The 13710-nt window shown below is 39.0% G+C and overlaps 1 protein-coding gene across 2 annotated transcripts in view; it reads right to left on the reverse strand.

Annotated features, from left to right (window-relative positions):
- Positions 1-13710, reverse strand: part of ARHGAP10 (Rho GTPase activating protein 10) — a 219185-nt gene that overhangs the window by 151520 nt on the left and 53955 nt on the right. For both annotated transcript variants that reach the window (XM_014593705.3, XM_014593702.3), the window contains exons 2-3: positions 4167-4262; positions 4022-4083 (exon numbers count right to left, since the gene is read on the reverse strand). In XM_014593705.3, coding sequence (XP_014449191.1) covers positions 4022-4083; positions 4167-4262 — 158 coding nt within the window. The remainder of the gene's footprint in view (positions 1-4021; positions 4084-4166; positions 4263-13710) is intronic.

The raw sequence follows: 13710 nt of genomic DNA on the forward strand, positions 1-13710 counted from the left end.
GGGAGCAGGGGGCATCTGCCCTGTTGTTGTCAAGGAAATGGGACAGGTCCTTGCAGAATGGCATGCTCTGACCCCGGCCCATGGACTGCTTTCTAGCAACAAGCATGCAGTAATAATGCCTTCTCATCAAAATGATCTTGGCAAGACACTGCTCCCAGTCTCTATTGTGACCCCTCCCTTGCATCTCCTGGGCAATACACTTGAAGACGTGTCTAATTCAATGCCGTATCTGGGGCCAATGCTGGATGTGTTCCTCACCCCAGATGCCACTGAGTTCCTTTATTTCCCCAAACTACTGTTTGCATCCCCATGTTTAGCTGTTGGGGCAGACAAGCTGTGTTCATCCAAGGTCTGTGAGATAGCTCATTAGGTCTCGGTGTCCGTAGGTGAGGATCTGGCTGCAAAGGGATGGTTGAAAGGCTGGAAGGGTGAACGGATGGATGGAAGCAATGGTGAATGCACAACATTGCAGTTCCCAACATGTGGCTCTCATTCTCACTTCAGAGGCTTAGGACCCCTGTACCTGCATCACCTGGGCTCAGTTGCTCAGGTTACCTCCAGAATCCTGAATTGTCCAGGAGCTTTCAGCTGTTGCCTCGTGATTCTAGCAATGCCACATGCCCCTCCCAGGCTGTAAAATTCAAGGGTCCGCAGCCCATGCGGTGCCTTAGGATCACAGGATGTCTCTCTGCTTGTCCTGGCTTGGAAGTTCAGTGCCCCAGCCCCATACAACAACCACACGCCCACACACCAAACTATTGTCTGCTAACTATCTGATCAGTGGGAAAGAAAAGGGGAAGTCCATCTGCACTGAATGAGAATGAAGGACACTGCAGGAACCTTCCCTCCAAAATAAATAAATAAAAATAATTTTTAAAAAAATTAATGGATGGCAACCCCAAATAGTACTTGACAAATTTTACTAGATTGCATTTTTTCCACTTTTACCTTCTCTTTCCCCATCCTTTACTGGCACTATACAAAGTCCCTGTATGGAGGAGATTCCAATATAACTACAGATGTCACAAGTGAGGAGGCACAAGGCAACACACAGTCAAGTGGCTGTTTTGTGTTAGTATGAATTCATTTTGAAAAGGAAGGAGATTACAAAAGGGTGTATGAGATAGAGATAAGGAGAGATCAACTCCTCTCATTACTTTCCATCATTCAGAGCTGTAACCCTTGAAGAACAGACATAAGCAGAACCATTTTAGTGTCGAAACCAAAACCATGTGCCAGATTCAGATCCAAGACTCTAATGTAAACCCTCTCCTATGCACCTAAATTGAAATTTCATATTTAAGGCTTTAATCCCTTCTGTACATTAAAGTGATTTTTGAATGAACTGGGAAAGTCCAGAGAGCTTTTGCTTCAGAACTGAGAACTAACCTAAGTCTTAGGAAAACACAAACATAGTTTGAAGAAGACACTGTTTGCATCAGGACATTAAAAATTACTGAGTGTAAGCAGCCACTTACTGCATCAAATGCATCTGAAATCACTTTGGAGAATGCAAGATGGAAATAGTATATATTATTGATTGTAGATACCAAAAACAAAAAAGAGTTTTCTTTTTGTTATTATTTTCTCCACAAAAGCCTTCAGAAGAAGTAAGAAAGTGGAGTGCTATTAATATATTTCAGACAAGACTTTACTTCCTAATTTAGACCCCCCACACATAACTGGCTCTTATTCCTATTTTCTTTACAGGTATATAGCACTCAACAGCTTCACCTGATCAGCCTTATTTGGCTTCATTCACCTCTGTAATTGCTGTTTTCCCCCTCGCTTCCCCCAAACTGTAAAATGCTTTCATATCTGTAACTGCTCTTAATAAATTACCCACCTGGGGATGTGATTTTCCCTAGCTCAGACAATTTCTCTAATTCATTGTTTGAAGACAAAACAAGGGAAGGCTAGTAATGTAACTTATAGAGTACATAGTACAAAGATCCAATCCTGCTCCACTTGAAATCAAGGCAAAATTACCCCAGTTTTAGATTTAAGTGGCACTACATTTCAACAACCTGCATGTGACTGAAAGTTTGAGTGATAAACTTAAACCCCGCCCCTCCAAAGCACTATCCATTACAACATTACAGCACTTCAGAAAACACACAATGGGAACACTCTATTGCCCTGAATGCAAACAATCAATGCCTTTTAAAACCTTCCAACAATTTCTTGATAAATAGTGTATTGTCCTGGCCCTATGGGTCACAGCTTCACTTCTTGTCTTGCAAACACATAATGCTTCCGATTGGCTGGTAACGTTAGGACATCACCTAATTAGGCAATTAAAACAGAAATGATGGAATACTGACACAGTACCAAATACCTGGTGATCCTAAATCATCCTTTCTGGGGCATGAGTTGGTAAATGGGACAACCTGACTGCCTCCACTCACTACAGCTTTAGGAGGGTGTCCCTGTGTCTCCCCTGGCTTCCAAAATTCTGTACAAATTTTAAGAAATCTACTGGATTCAGAAAGGAAAATGAAGTCACCGCTTCTTTTGCAGGCAGCAGATTGGGAAGGCACGGAAAGAGTTTCCTCTCCTCCCATTGAAGAAATGTGAGGTGTTTCTTAAAGGGAACGTCTTACATACTGTGTCCCAGAGGGTTGTTTTTTTCTTTAAATGGGGGGGAGGGGGTTGCTCTAAGAAGGGAACATTAAGGCTAGCAAAACTATTGGATATTATTATTCACATAGCCAGGAAAAGCAACAACTGAAAAATGGTAACTAATAAAACAGTGCAAGAGCTTGACAAAACCTGTGTTCCAGAACCTAGCTGCACTAAGTATGCACCTGGGGGACTCCCAGCAGCATACCTCATACTCTGTAACAGACTGTCTGAACCAGCTTTCTATCATGTGCACATAGTTCCAAACCATTACTCAACGGACCAGAAGTTTCAGAAATAGCCTTGAAGACATGAAAAAAGAGAAACACACTCTGCTTCTTTACGGGCTATTGAATACATCCAAGATTTCTGGGATTTCGTGTCTGTGAGCTGGACTCAAAGGTTTCTGGTCCTACTTCCTGTACTGAGTACAGGCAGTGTAAGTTATTTCTCATAACCTACATTTTAGACATGTAGTCGGTTTCCTCAGATTAGTTGGAAAGTAGAAATGCTATGTAATAGTGTGTGTGAGTGTGCTGATGTCCATTTTGGGCATGTTCAAGTAAATTTTTATTTCCATTGGGGAACTCGCCCATTCCCAGAATTCAGTGAAGATGAATCAGTCCTTAAGACATACTAACTGTGAGCAGAGGCAAAATAGCAGCAGACCCACACGTTTAGTACTTGCTCACTAGCACCCATGACAATAGTCAATAAGAGCTATTCAGCAACAGATTTCTTTGTGTGGATGGATATATGCTACCCTGGAGAATGGATGCAGGCAGGCGTGGAGACAGAGGCTCTGCTGACTCTCACTGATGAGAGTCCAGGGGCAGGGCTGGCCCAGTGCTCGGGCAGAGGAGATGAGTTCTGGCCTAGGTTAGACTGCCACCCCATGGGGGGGGGGGCGGTTAGCTGGGTGCTGCAATTCTCAATGGTATGTCAACAAAATGTGACCTACCTTAAGTCAAGATGGGATCTGGCACAGATCTTCAGTACCACGCTCTAACCTACTGCACTGAAGTCTGATAGCACATCAATCCAGGGTTATCTTAGAGTGGGACCTACCATTTTTATGGTGCTCTATGTCCCTTGACCATCAATTCAGTTATGACTGTAGAGCACTTTCTGCACACTTACTGTACAATAAGTGTAACTTTTGTACCCGCCCTCATCTAGATTCTGGGAGCTCTTCATGAACGCCACAGTATTTACCCCTTAGTCAGGAGAAGCTACAAGTAACTTAGTAGCAAATTCAAAATTGCCCAATAATAGTTTACAAAAAGACTGATGCCAACACCTTGCTGTTTAACTTGAGGACAAACAATTTTAATTAGGTCTCATTTTAATCCTTGTTTTATGCTCACTTTATTTTTACTGTAAAGAGCTTTCAACTCACCAGAATTTCTCTTTGTTCTTCAAGATTCTTTAAGAAGTTTGAGAACTCGTGCAGAGATGCATCTGTAACAGGGGAAAAAAATGAAGACCTCATAGAAATACATTACAAGGCCAAAAATGTGTGCACAAATTCAGCTCTTTCTTACCTATACATCGCTCATCATCCGTCTCAGCATCACCAATGAATTCAAATTTAAAATCCCTCAGGGAGTGGGCAAATTTTCTCTGGGCTGCTGAAAGGTCTATGAGGAAAAGAACAAGGATTTATAACTATATTTGTTTAAATTTAAGCAAAAGCCTTTAGCAACTGCAACGCCATTTAGTGTGATATCAAACTACAGAAATGTGCTGCTACATCTTTGAGCAGGGTTCAAAAATTTCCTGTCTTACAATTATGGCTTAAGCTTCCCCTAGTGGAGATGTAGCTTAAACCAGAAAACAAACTCTGCCAATATAGCTTAAACTACTTCCCCAAATGAAGTAAGGTGTACTGAGAAAGATGACCCTACTGCCATAATAGCACTGGGGCCTTGCCAGAAAAGCTGGCTTATGCATGAGATTTTTCCAAACTCCCCACATACACAGTTAAACTGGCAAAATCTTTTAATTGTAGGCAAGGCATAAATGAATGACTTAGTAGGACAACTGAGTTCCAAAACGATACAATTCTTACATCCCATTAAAAAATAAAAGTGTGCAGAGCTGCAAATAATTTCTACAGGTTCTTCCTATTGCTTTTAATGTTAGTATTGGACTATTGTCAGACACAAAGCTGTTTCCACTCAGTGCAGACTTACTTCAAGAAACTACCAGATACATTTTTTCCACAGTTTCAGTATTGTTGTTACTAAGTATAACAGTTTTCTAATATTTCGATTAAAATTGCGGCTAAGAGCAAAACACATGCTTTCCTGCTGTAGTGTCAGGTTATAATACATAAGGAAGTCTGGAATGTTGTGAATGCTGAAAAGCAGACTTCTCAGTGGAAAAAAGTATTAAAGTCCTAGTACATTTGTCCTAAGACAATAAAAATTCTATTTACGTATCTATTATCAGTGAGGGATAAAGGGAATATAATATATTAAGCTAATCTTCCATTTTTTCACTGTATCTCATGCTATTCAGAAGGGCCAGGAATTGCTCATGCAGAATCAACTGTAAACATTTTTGTCTCATTATGAGCTGGAGCAAAAATATAACTTGTTTTTACAGCTTCTTATCTGATACTCTTTCCAGTCAACAGTTACACTTCCTGCTCCCAATGTGAATAAAAGATGTACTTCAGCCAGTTAAAGGGATACTACATAGACCTATATGCTGCAAGATATAGCCTTAAAGAGAATTCTTTCTTATGTCTCAAGTTTCCTTCCTCCTCCTCTCTCTCACCCATGTTGCAGCATGCTCTTTGATCCTAGGCTGCTGGATTCTCTCTTTCCTCTTGTGTACAACAAATACTTGAGCAGGGAGTCTCCAGAGGGAACAGAGACCTCACCAGAAGACTAATTCCCACACAAAAGAAAACGGGACTGAAGATTTTACTCAAAATTCAGCATGTTAGCTGCAGGAGAGGCTGTAACACAACAAAGTATGGGAGCTGAAGCCCCCAATTTTTAATAGGTAGTTTGTAAACAAGGCAGGCATTTATGATTTAAGCATAAGGTTATGAAGAAATGTACCTTCCAACTTATTTAAAAAGGGAAGGGGGGAGGCAGCCACTCAGGAATGCAATTCAGCTGTTAGGCTGTAACTGTTAAGTCTGCATGCTGCTATAGTGATAGTTTAACAAAATCATTTTATCTTTAACCTGGTTTCATTCTAGATTTAAGTAGCAATGGTTTTGCTACACCTGTGTTGCTACGTAAGTATGTGGCTGTAACAGTTACAGTGTGTTATCAGTATAATTTGACATGTATACAACAGCTAGGTCTGTCTATACCCGGATAGGGCTGGACTGCTGTTGTAGCCTTAATAGCCCAGAGAACATGGAAGCAGCAAGGGGTTTTGTGGGCTTTCAGGCAAAAGTTTGTATAGCATTTCTCCAAACTATACAGTTGGTCCAATAAAAGATCACTAAAACTTTGCTTCTCACATATATCCTAAGTAGTTCTTAGCCATCTCACTATTTGTGAGTCAGGAGACTAGATGTGACAGTAGGACTCACAAGGGTACAAAGATGACAACAGTATGAAGAGTCATATAATATCCTTCAAACAATATGACCTAGAACCAAGTGTAAAGGGATCCTTCCTCCTGCCTCAGATGCTAAGGAGCTAAATAGGTGAATGTGACAGGAGTTTAAAAAAAAAAAAAAAAAAAGTCTCTCCAACTCTTCCGAGCCCTTCTAAAGAAATTCCAGAGGGAGGTGTGGGCTTTCAGCCGGGGCCAGGATAAACTAATAGGATAAGAAAGGGTATACATCCCAGACTATTAACTTAGTATCTGGAAGAAGACAGACAGAAGAAATAAAGTCTCCATTTTGCATGCTTTATATAAAGGGTGTTATCTTCTTTAAAGCCAGACAGAATAGCAAGTGCAACCTTAGTATGGAGTGCAAACCAACGGTGTGCAAAATTATTTGATAGTGCCATAGTGCAAGGCAATAGGATTAATCACCCTAAAGTTGATAGGGGAAAGCAATCTCATTTGTAAGTTTCTATACCAGCAAGGGAACTGGGGGTTGTGGGAAGACAAGGCAATAACCAGAAAAGAACCAGAACAACCCAATGATTATAAAAATTAAGCATAAATTCCAGGAAGGGGATAACTATCAGAAACACATTTTGACCTAATTAGGTGATGGATGAATTAACACATTTAACCAGCTGCTGGAAACAGAGTACACAAGTATGGCAACACACATTTGTAATTAAAGACTTTTTTTTTGCAAAAATCTTATTGGCCTAATAAAAAATATCATCTCTACTACGAGTCTCTTGCCTTTTCCTCTAGACCAATACGGCTACAACCTGGATACCTGACACATGGAAGATACTGAATTTTAGCCGATTTTTAACAATGAAATCTTCATATCTTCCCAAGCAGGAAGCAGCTGTGACCACCTGAAACCAGAGATCCTGCTCCTGCCTTTGTTTCAAGGTAATTTCCAACATCACAGATCCTCACAGGAGGTGAGAGGCTCCATACCACCTATAAACTGATTGCCCAGAGGAGTTTTCCACCTAGTGACTCCTCTGTGAAATCCTATGAAATACAAACTTGCATTTCTACCCAGGAGAACTTTTACAATCTTTTTTCTCCAACGGCCTGAAAGCTTGCAATTAAATAATTTTTTTGGCAAAAATCTCGTTGATCTAATAAAAGATGATATCTCTACTATGAGTCCTGATTGCCTTTTCCTCCAGACCCATACGGCTACAACTTGGATACTGCAACACACGTGACATTTAAACTGTTTAGTCAATAGGTTATATAACCATAATCTATTGTTATAAGTTATAACAACCATAGTATTCATCTCTTCAGTGGATTTTGCCTAGCATCCAACACACTCAAATTATTGTGATTAAAACTTGCACTTAAAACCTATTTTCCATTTCTATTTGTTATGCTAAAAGAGACTCTCTAACATACAGTACTTGGAATTGGCATTTTATTAAAGACAGCTACTGGGTATAGCTGTGTTTGCCAGAAAGAAAAATGTGGCCCTGCCTTCCTTAAGGGCTCAAACTAGACGTAACAAGCTGGAATACTGAGTCAAAAATACACATGTGGAGGCAACTGTTTCTGAAGCGTACTCAAGAACCAAATTAATTTCACCTGAAGCATGAGAAATACCTAAAGAGGGGGGCTAGGCTTGAGAAATACAGTTCTGTGTAACCTGAGGAATATGTAGTTTAGCCAGACAGCACTCACACTTATATTACCTGACTCTACAGTAAAGACATAGTTGTTCAGGTAAGTTCCACAATCATACACACATCTAAAAAACTACATGCTGACCATCAGAAGAGTCATGTAATGCTCCACTCCCTCACTACTGTATCAAAAAAACAATAAAAGCAGTCATTCATTTTCCTTTAATCCTGTATTAGCACAGAAGCACGTCAGTAAAATCCGATTAACCCCTAACAAACATGTTGCATCTTAAGGCTCTTCCATAAAACATACTCTTTCTATGTGGCAGCATTTTTATTACTACTACTAATAAATAGTATTTTAGGTTTTAAGTTAGTGCCTTCAAAATCAAAAGACCCAGAAGTGTTTAAAGTATGGGCATAAATCCACAAAATGGCAAGCATCCTCAGCCCTTTAAATATTATTTTGAAGTCAAGAGGAAAAAAGACACCAGAAATCTCAGAAATGACATGCAGCATCTTGCAAGACTGGTGTCAATACATGTACACTTTACAGCAGACAGGCAGACATGGAACACATTCTGACCTGATGAAGAACATCTTACATTAAAAAATGTATTTAACTCTATCCCTACTACACAATAAGTCCAATTTAAAATACCATCTTAAGAAGTCCTTGCCTCCCACAATTCTTGAATCATCATGCTACATCACTCAACATCACTATAAATATATTGGAGATCACAAACCATGTTTGTTAATATGTCAGTAGCTAGATGATTTTTAAGCATTTTATAGAAATAAAAGGAAAGTATATTATGAAATCATCCTACACTTAAAATAAACAGCAAAAGTTTGTATCGTTTAGTAGTATAGTTAATAAACACCATTTTAGTTTAACTAAATTAAAACCACAAACATAACGTTCTCTAAGCATCTTCCAGCCAGACTCAGGGTCCCTCTAGACATTCAGGTAAAGGCGTGATAGGATCTGATGCATGTTCCACACAATCGCATCTCTGCCATGCCACACATGGATGGCAGAAGGCATGACTGTGGAATCCAGCATGAGATCCAATTATGCCCTACTACCAGCACAGGCAGATCCTGGGCTCTCCCTGCACTAGCACATAGCAAGCTCTACAACTAATGGGGCTTCCAGTCGTAAGGACTCCCAACTGAGGGAGCATAGCTATCACCCAATGTATTCCTTGCTACACATGTAAATTAAAGCTGGTTAGAAATCAGCTATAAGGTTATTACACATTTTCAAGCTCTAACTTTATAGCTGGATGGACCTATTTGTAGCATGATACTTACCTTGCACACATAAATAGTCTATTAACCAGCTAACTGTGCAATACATATATGTAGAGAGGGCTTCACCTACAGCCACAGATGCCAACCAAGACCCTTTTCCTCTTCGCTTACATCTGGTTAACTGAGAAACAGACCTGTTGGCAAGTCAGTTGGGCATTACCCACATTTTGTTGGGGACCTTTGGCATGCTGTCTGGAGATGGCTTCTTTCTGTGTTGCTTTCTTCTTATTTGTTCTCTCCACCTCCCACAACCTCAGCTGATTTCATTTCATGCTGTCATTTTCAAGCAAGTTAACTGGGGCAAATTCAATTCATAGAAATGAATATAGAAATCCTTCTCCTTATTTTCTACAGCTAGTCTTTGATTATGTAATCACAGACTTTTTTTTTCTCCTGAAAAACTCCCTCATTCAGTACACAGTAACAGAAGAACAGCTAGTCCATGTTTCATTCTTGTATTATCTCCTTAATCTACGGTCTTACCCCTCTTATCTTTTCATACTGAATACCACTAAAACCCTGTTAAAAATGCAAGATTATATACTTCCTCGTGTGCTTTTCTATGAGGACATTACAAACATTAGAAAATTTATCTCCCCCTATGAGGCAAACCCCCTATGAGGTGAAATGACGTTTGTCCCTCACCTGTAAAACAGAAACTAACATTGTCAAATGTTTCCCCTAAATTTTGGATACTTAAATTTGAAATGATTTTGGACTGATCTTTCAGAAAAACCAGCATAATATAGCACTTAACTTGTTACCTTAAGAGCACAGCTATTGATGGTGTTAGTTGCAGTGGAGAATACTTGGGTATTTCTTTACATCGGCCTTGTGCATCTCAAGTTATGCATACACAAAACAAGGGATACACAGTTAGTGACTGCTGGTGAAAATGTAGTACAAGTGATTTTCTCACCCATTTCCCTGCTGCACCTGAGAAAGTCCTACTCAGCCCCTGAAACTCTTATCTAGTGCATGCCTACTACAGACAGTCTTCAGAGAATTTATCCAACCTTATTAGCTACCTGTGCCATGTATGATACTGTAGTATTATTCATAGATTCATAGATGCTAGGGTCAGAAGGGACCTCAGCAGGTCATCAAGTTCAACCCCCTCCCCAGGCAGGAAAGAGCACTGGGGTCAGATGACCCCAGCCAGGTGTTGTCCAGTCTTCTCTTAAAGGCGCCCAAGATAGGGGAGAGCACCACCTCCCTTGGAAGTCCATTCCAGATGCTGACAACCCTTACCGTAAAGTTCTTCTTGACATCTAACCTAAATAATTATTAGCATATCCATGTTTAAATGCTCTTACCGCACACTTGCCACAGTGGATAATACTACAACACTAAGAAGTAAGATCTGCTTTAAATGTAAATTCCTGACATCATGACTCACGGGTGTGTAGATAAGAAACATATTTTTTAAAGTGTGTTTTGTGTTTTAATGTAGATGGACCATGTAAACAACAGCTGTGATTCAGTTACTGTACTTGTTTTATCCCTACCAAATGCTACGAACCGTCTAGCATGGAAGTATTGTATATGTTGTGTATTTGTGATTTTAGTCTTGAGCTAGATTTTACACAAACTGCTTAGACAACAGGAATCTAATTTTTTTAATTATTAAAGCTTAGAAGATTCATAAACAGATATCAATCCCTCCCACTCCTTACAGAAAAGCTAAAAGCCAGCCAAGCAATCCTAAATAGCCTTACAAGTGAAAACTGTTTATTAGGGGGGGGGAAATATTTGGTTTTGGAATGATATTACATTAGGTCAAGTATAAGACCATTCTCAGACAAAAATAGTTGTACACATGAAAACACTGCTCTTGCAGGGCTTACCCTTTTGTAAGCAGGAAAAAACACATAACAGGGACTATCAAATGTTAACATATATTTTAAACACATGCATGTTACATATTCCATCAGAAATATCCACCAACCTAAAAATACAAAAACTGTAATATTTAATGTTGCTTTAATAAATAATTCAGGTTTATATACAGGACTTAAACAACAGTATTAGGAACCTTATTGATGAGTATTTTTTCTTTTTTAACTTGGTCACATTTAGCATTTTTGACATTGCACTACACCTAAAATCCAAACATATCAGGGCCAAACTAACACACATGAAAGTGAAAAAAAACCCTACTAGAAATAAGATGTATTGTCTAGTCTACCTTCACTGTCTAAACAGAGAAATATAGGAAGTAAGTAACTGGGGTCGGTGGAAGGTGGGGGGAAAGGAAGTTAGTCCATTCTTCAGGAAAAGTGTCTCTAACTGGCTAGTGTTATAATAAAGGGGAAAAATAGTAAATCCAATTAGGAAGATTAAGATAACTGTTTTGTATATCCATGAAAATGTATAACATGGATAAATATAAACTGCTATGCGGCAGAGATAACAGTTAAGGCTTGTTTGGACGAGCATATTTTGATTTCTGGAGGAAATAACAGTGCTTGCACTAGATTATGGAAATGTCCATCTAATAATCACTTGAAAGTTGTGAGTTCAAAAATCTATATAAGGAAGAAGCTCCTGAAGTGAAAATCTGCAAAAATATTAAGTTACTCTTCCTATAAACAATTTTATAGGAAGTTAACACTCAATATAATGGGACAATACGGAAAACAGAATGAATCATCCATAAGTAGCTTAACTTAAAATACAGCCTATTAGTTACTGTAATTTTTGGAATGAGATTGAATTAATTTTTTTAGATTTATATCCCACCCTATCCAAAAGGCTCCGAGTGCCTTAAAACAAAGCAACCCACAGACAAGATTCCACAAACAATCCCAAAGACATATGGAGGCACTCTCCTGTAAATAGAACCACAATTGCTCATCCAAAATATGTACACAAGATTGTAGAAAGTTATTGACCTTACAAGTTACCCATGTACACAGCAAGCTTTCCAATTCAGCAATGAAAAGGCACTGGGTTGGGATAGAATCAATACAATGCTGAACTAGGATATGAGAATGGAGTTGTTGAACATGTTTCTAATTATATAAATCTGATGCATCAGACTACAAAACTATTATAGAAACACAATGGAGACATTTAACTCAGTCAGTTGGATCCCACATTTACTGTAGATGGACAAAGGCGGATTTGGAAGGAAACAAAGGTGGGGGGGAAAAAAAAAGGAGATAATGGCACAGATGACGGGTGAAGGAGAGAACATGCAATAACTTCCTTTATTTGATTTCTATGCCAGCTTCTAAACAAAATCAAATCTAGTCAGAAGGATTTGGTTCTACTGTCCCTTTACAAGTCAGATTCCACTGTCATCCTTTACCTGATCAAATACAAATTATGTCTTTCTTTATCGTTATCCAGGCACCCAAAGTAAGCAAGCATTGCCCTGCTTTCCTAATCCAAAGAAGTGGAAGAATATATTAGTCCCTGAGAATCACAGGGACCTACATGCTAATCAGAATGCTCCAGGAGCCTCAGCATCATGTGTATTCAGTGTCCCCAAGTTTCATTTTGAAGCACAGGACACTGAATACAGGAGATGCTGTGGGAATTTTGCAGCTCCCAAGATCCTCTCTAATTAAAATGTCCCCCGACCTCCACCCCCACCCCAGAGCATTTATAAAGATGTGTACAATTTACATCGCTGGTCTGGGAAACCGTTCCTAAAAGTCCTGTATTTCTAAACATAACATGATGCTTAGTGTGATTCCTCTGAAGTTTTTGGTTGAGCTAGAACACACTGCATCTTCTAGTCCTGGTTTACTTAAAAAAAAATTCTTATGATACAGTTTTTATATACCATAATTCATTTGGCAATAATGTTAGCATCACTACACATCTCTGGAGCTACACCCATGCTTAGGCTAACAGGGGTAACTAACTCTCTTTGCAGAACTAAAGAAAAGTACCCCTTTCCACATCTTAAATTACTGCCAATAAAAGAACACAGAAGTTCTTTAAATCCTAACATTACCTAAGGTGTGGGGGGGTCTGTTTTTCCACCTGAGGACTAGTAAATGAAATCACATTATTGTCAAATGAATTATGTTATATGAAAACTATATCATATGATTTTTTTAAAGTAAATCATGACTAGAATTGTCATTTAAGAATTTCAAGAAATCCATTCTACCCATCTCTCCTGTACATATTAATTTTGATAATGAGGAAAAGGCTGGAAGATAAAATTAGTTCTAGTTCAACCAAAAACTTCAAAGGCAAACTTTTAAAAATGTATTTAAATACATCTTGCACATTGGTAAATTCTGTTTAACTTTGAGTTTACTTCTGTTCTGTTAACTGCACCATTAGGGAGCTGGAAGCAAAGAGTCACAGCCATAGCTCAGGATTCCATAGGGTGTGATGAACGAGCATATAAATGTCAAGGAAGAGACGAACTTCTCATGTGTTGGTGACTATCAGCAGTGACTGGAAAATCCCAAAGTCACTTAAAAGAAAATCTAACTAGCTTTTTTGTCCAAGCACATATGGTATCCATGGATTCAAATTCTTGTAATCTCAAAGACTTGATGGCCCTTACGCGTTCACTTAACTGATGATC

This window comes from Alligator mississippiensis, chromosome 2, assembly GCF_030867095.1.
Source record: "Alligator mississippiensis isolate rAllMis1 chromosome 2, rAllMis1, whole genome shotgun sequence".
NCBI lineage: Eukaryota > Metazoa > Chordata > Crocodylia > Alligatoridae > Alligator > Alligator mississippiensis.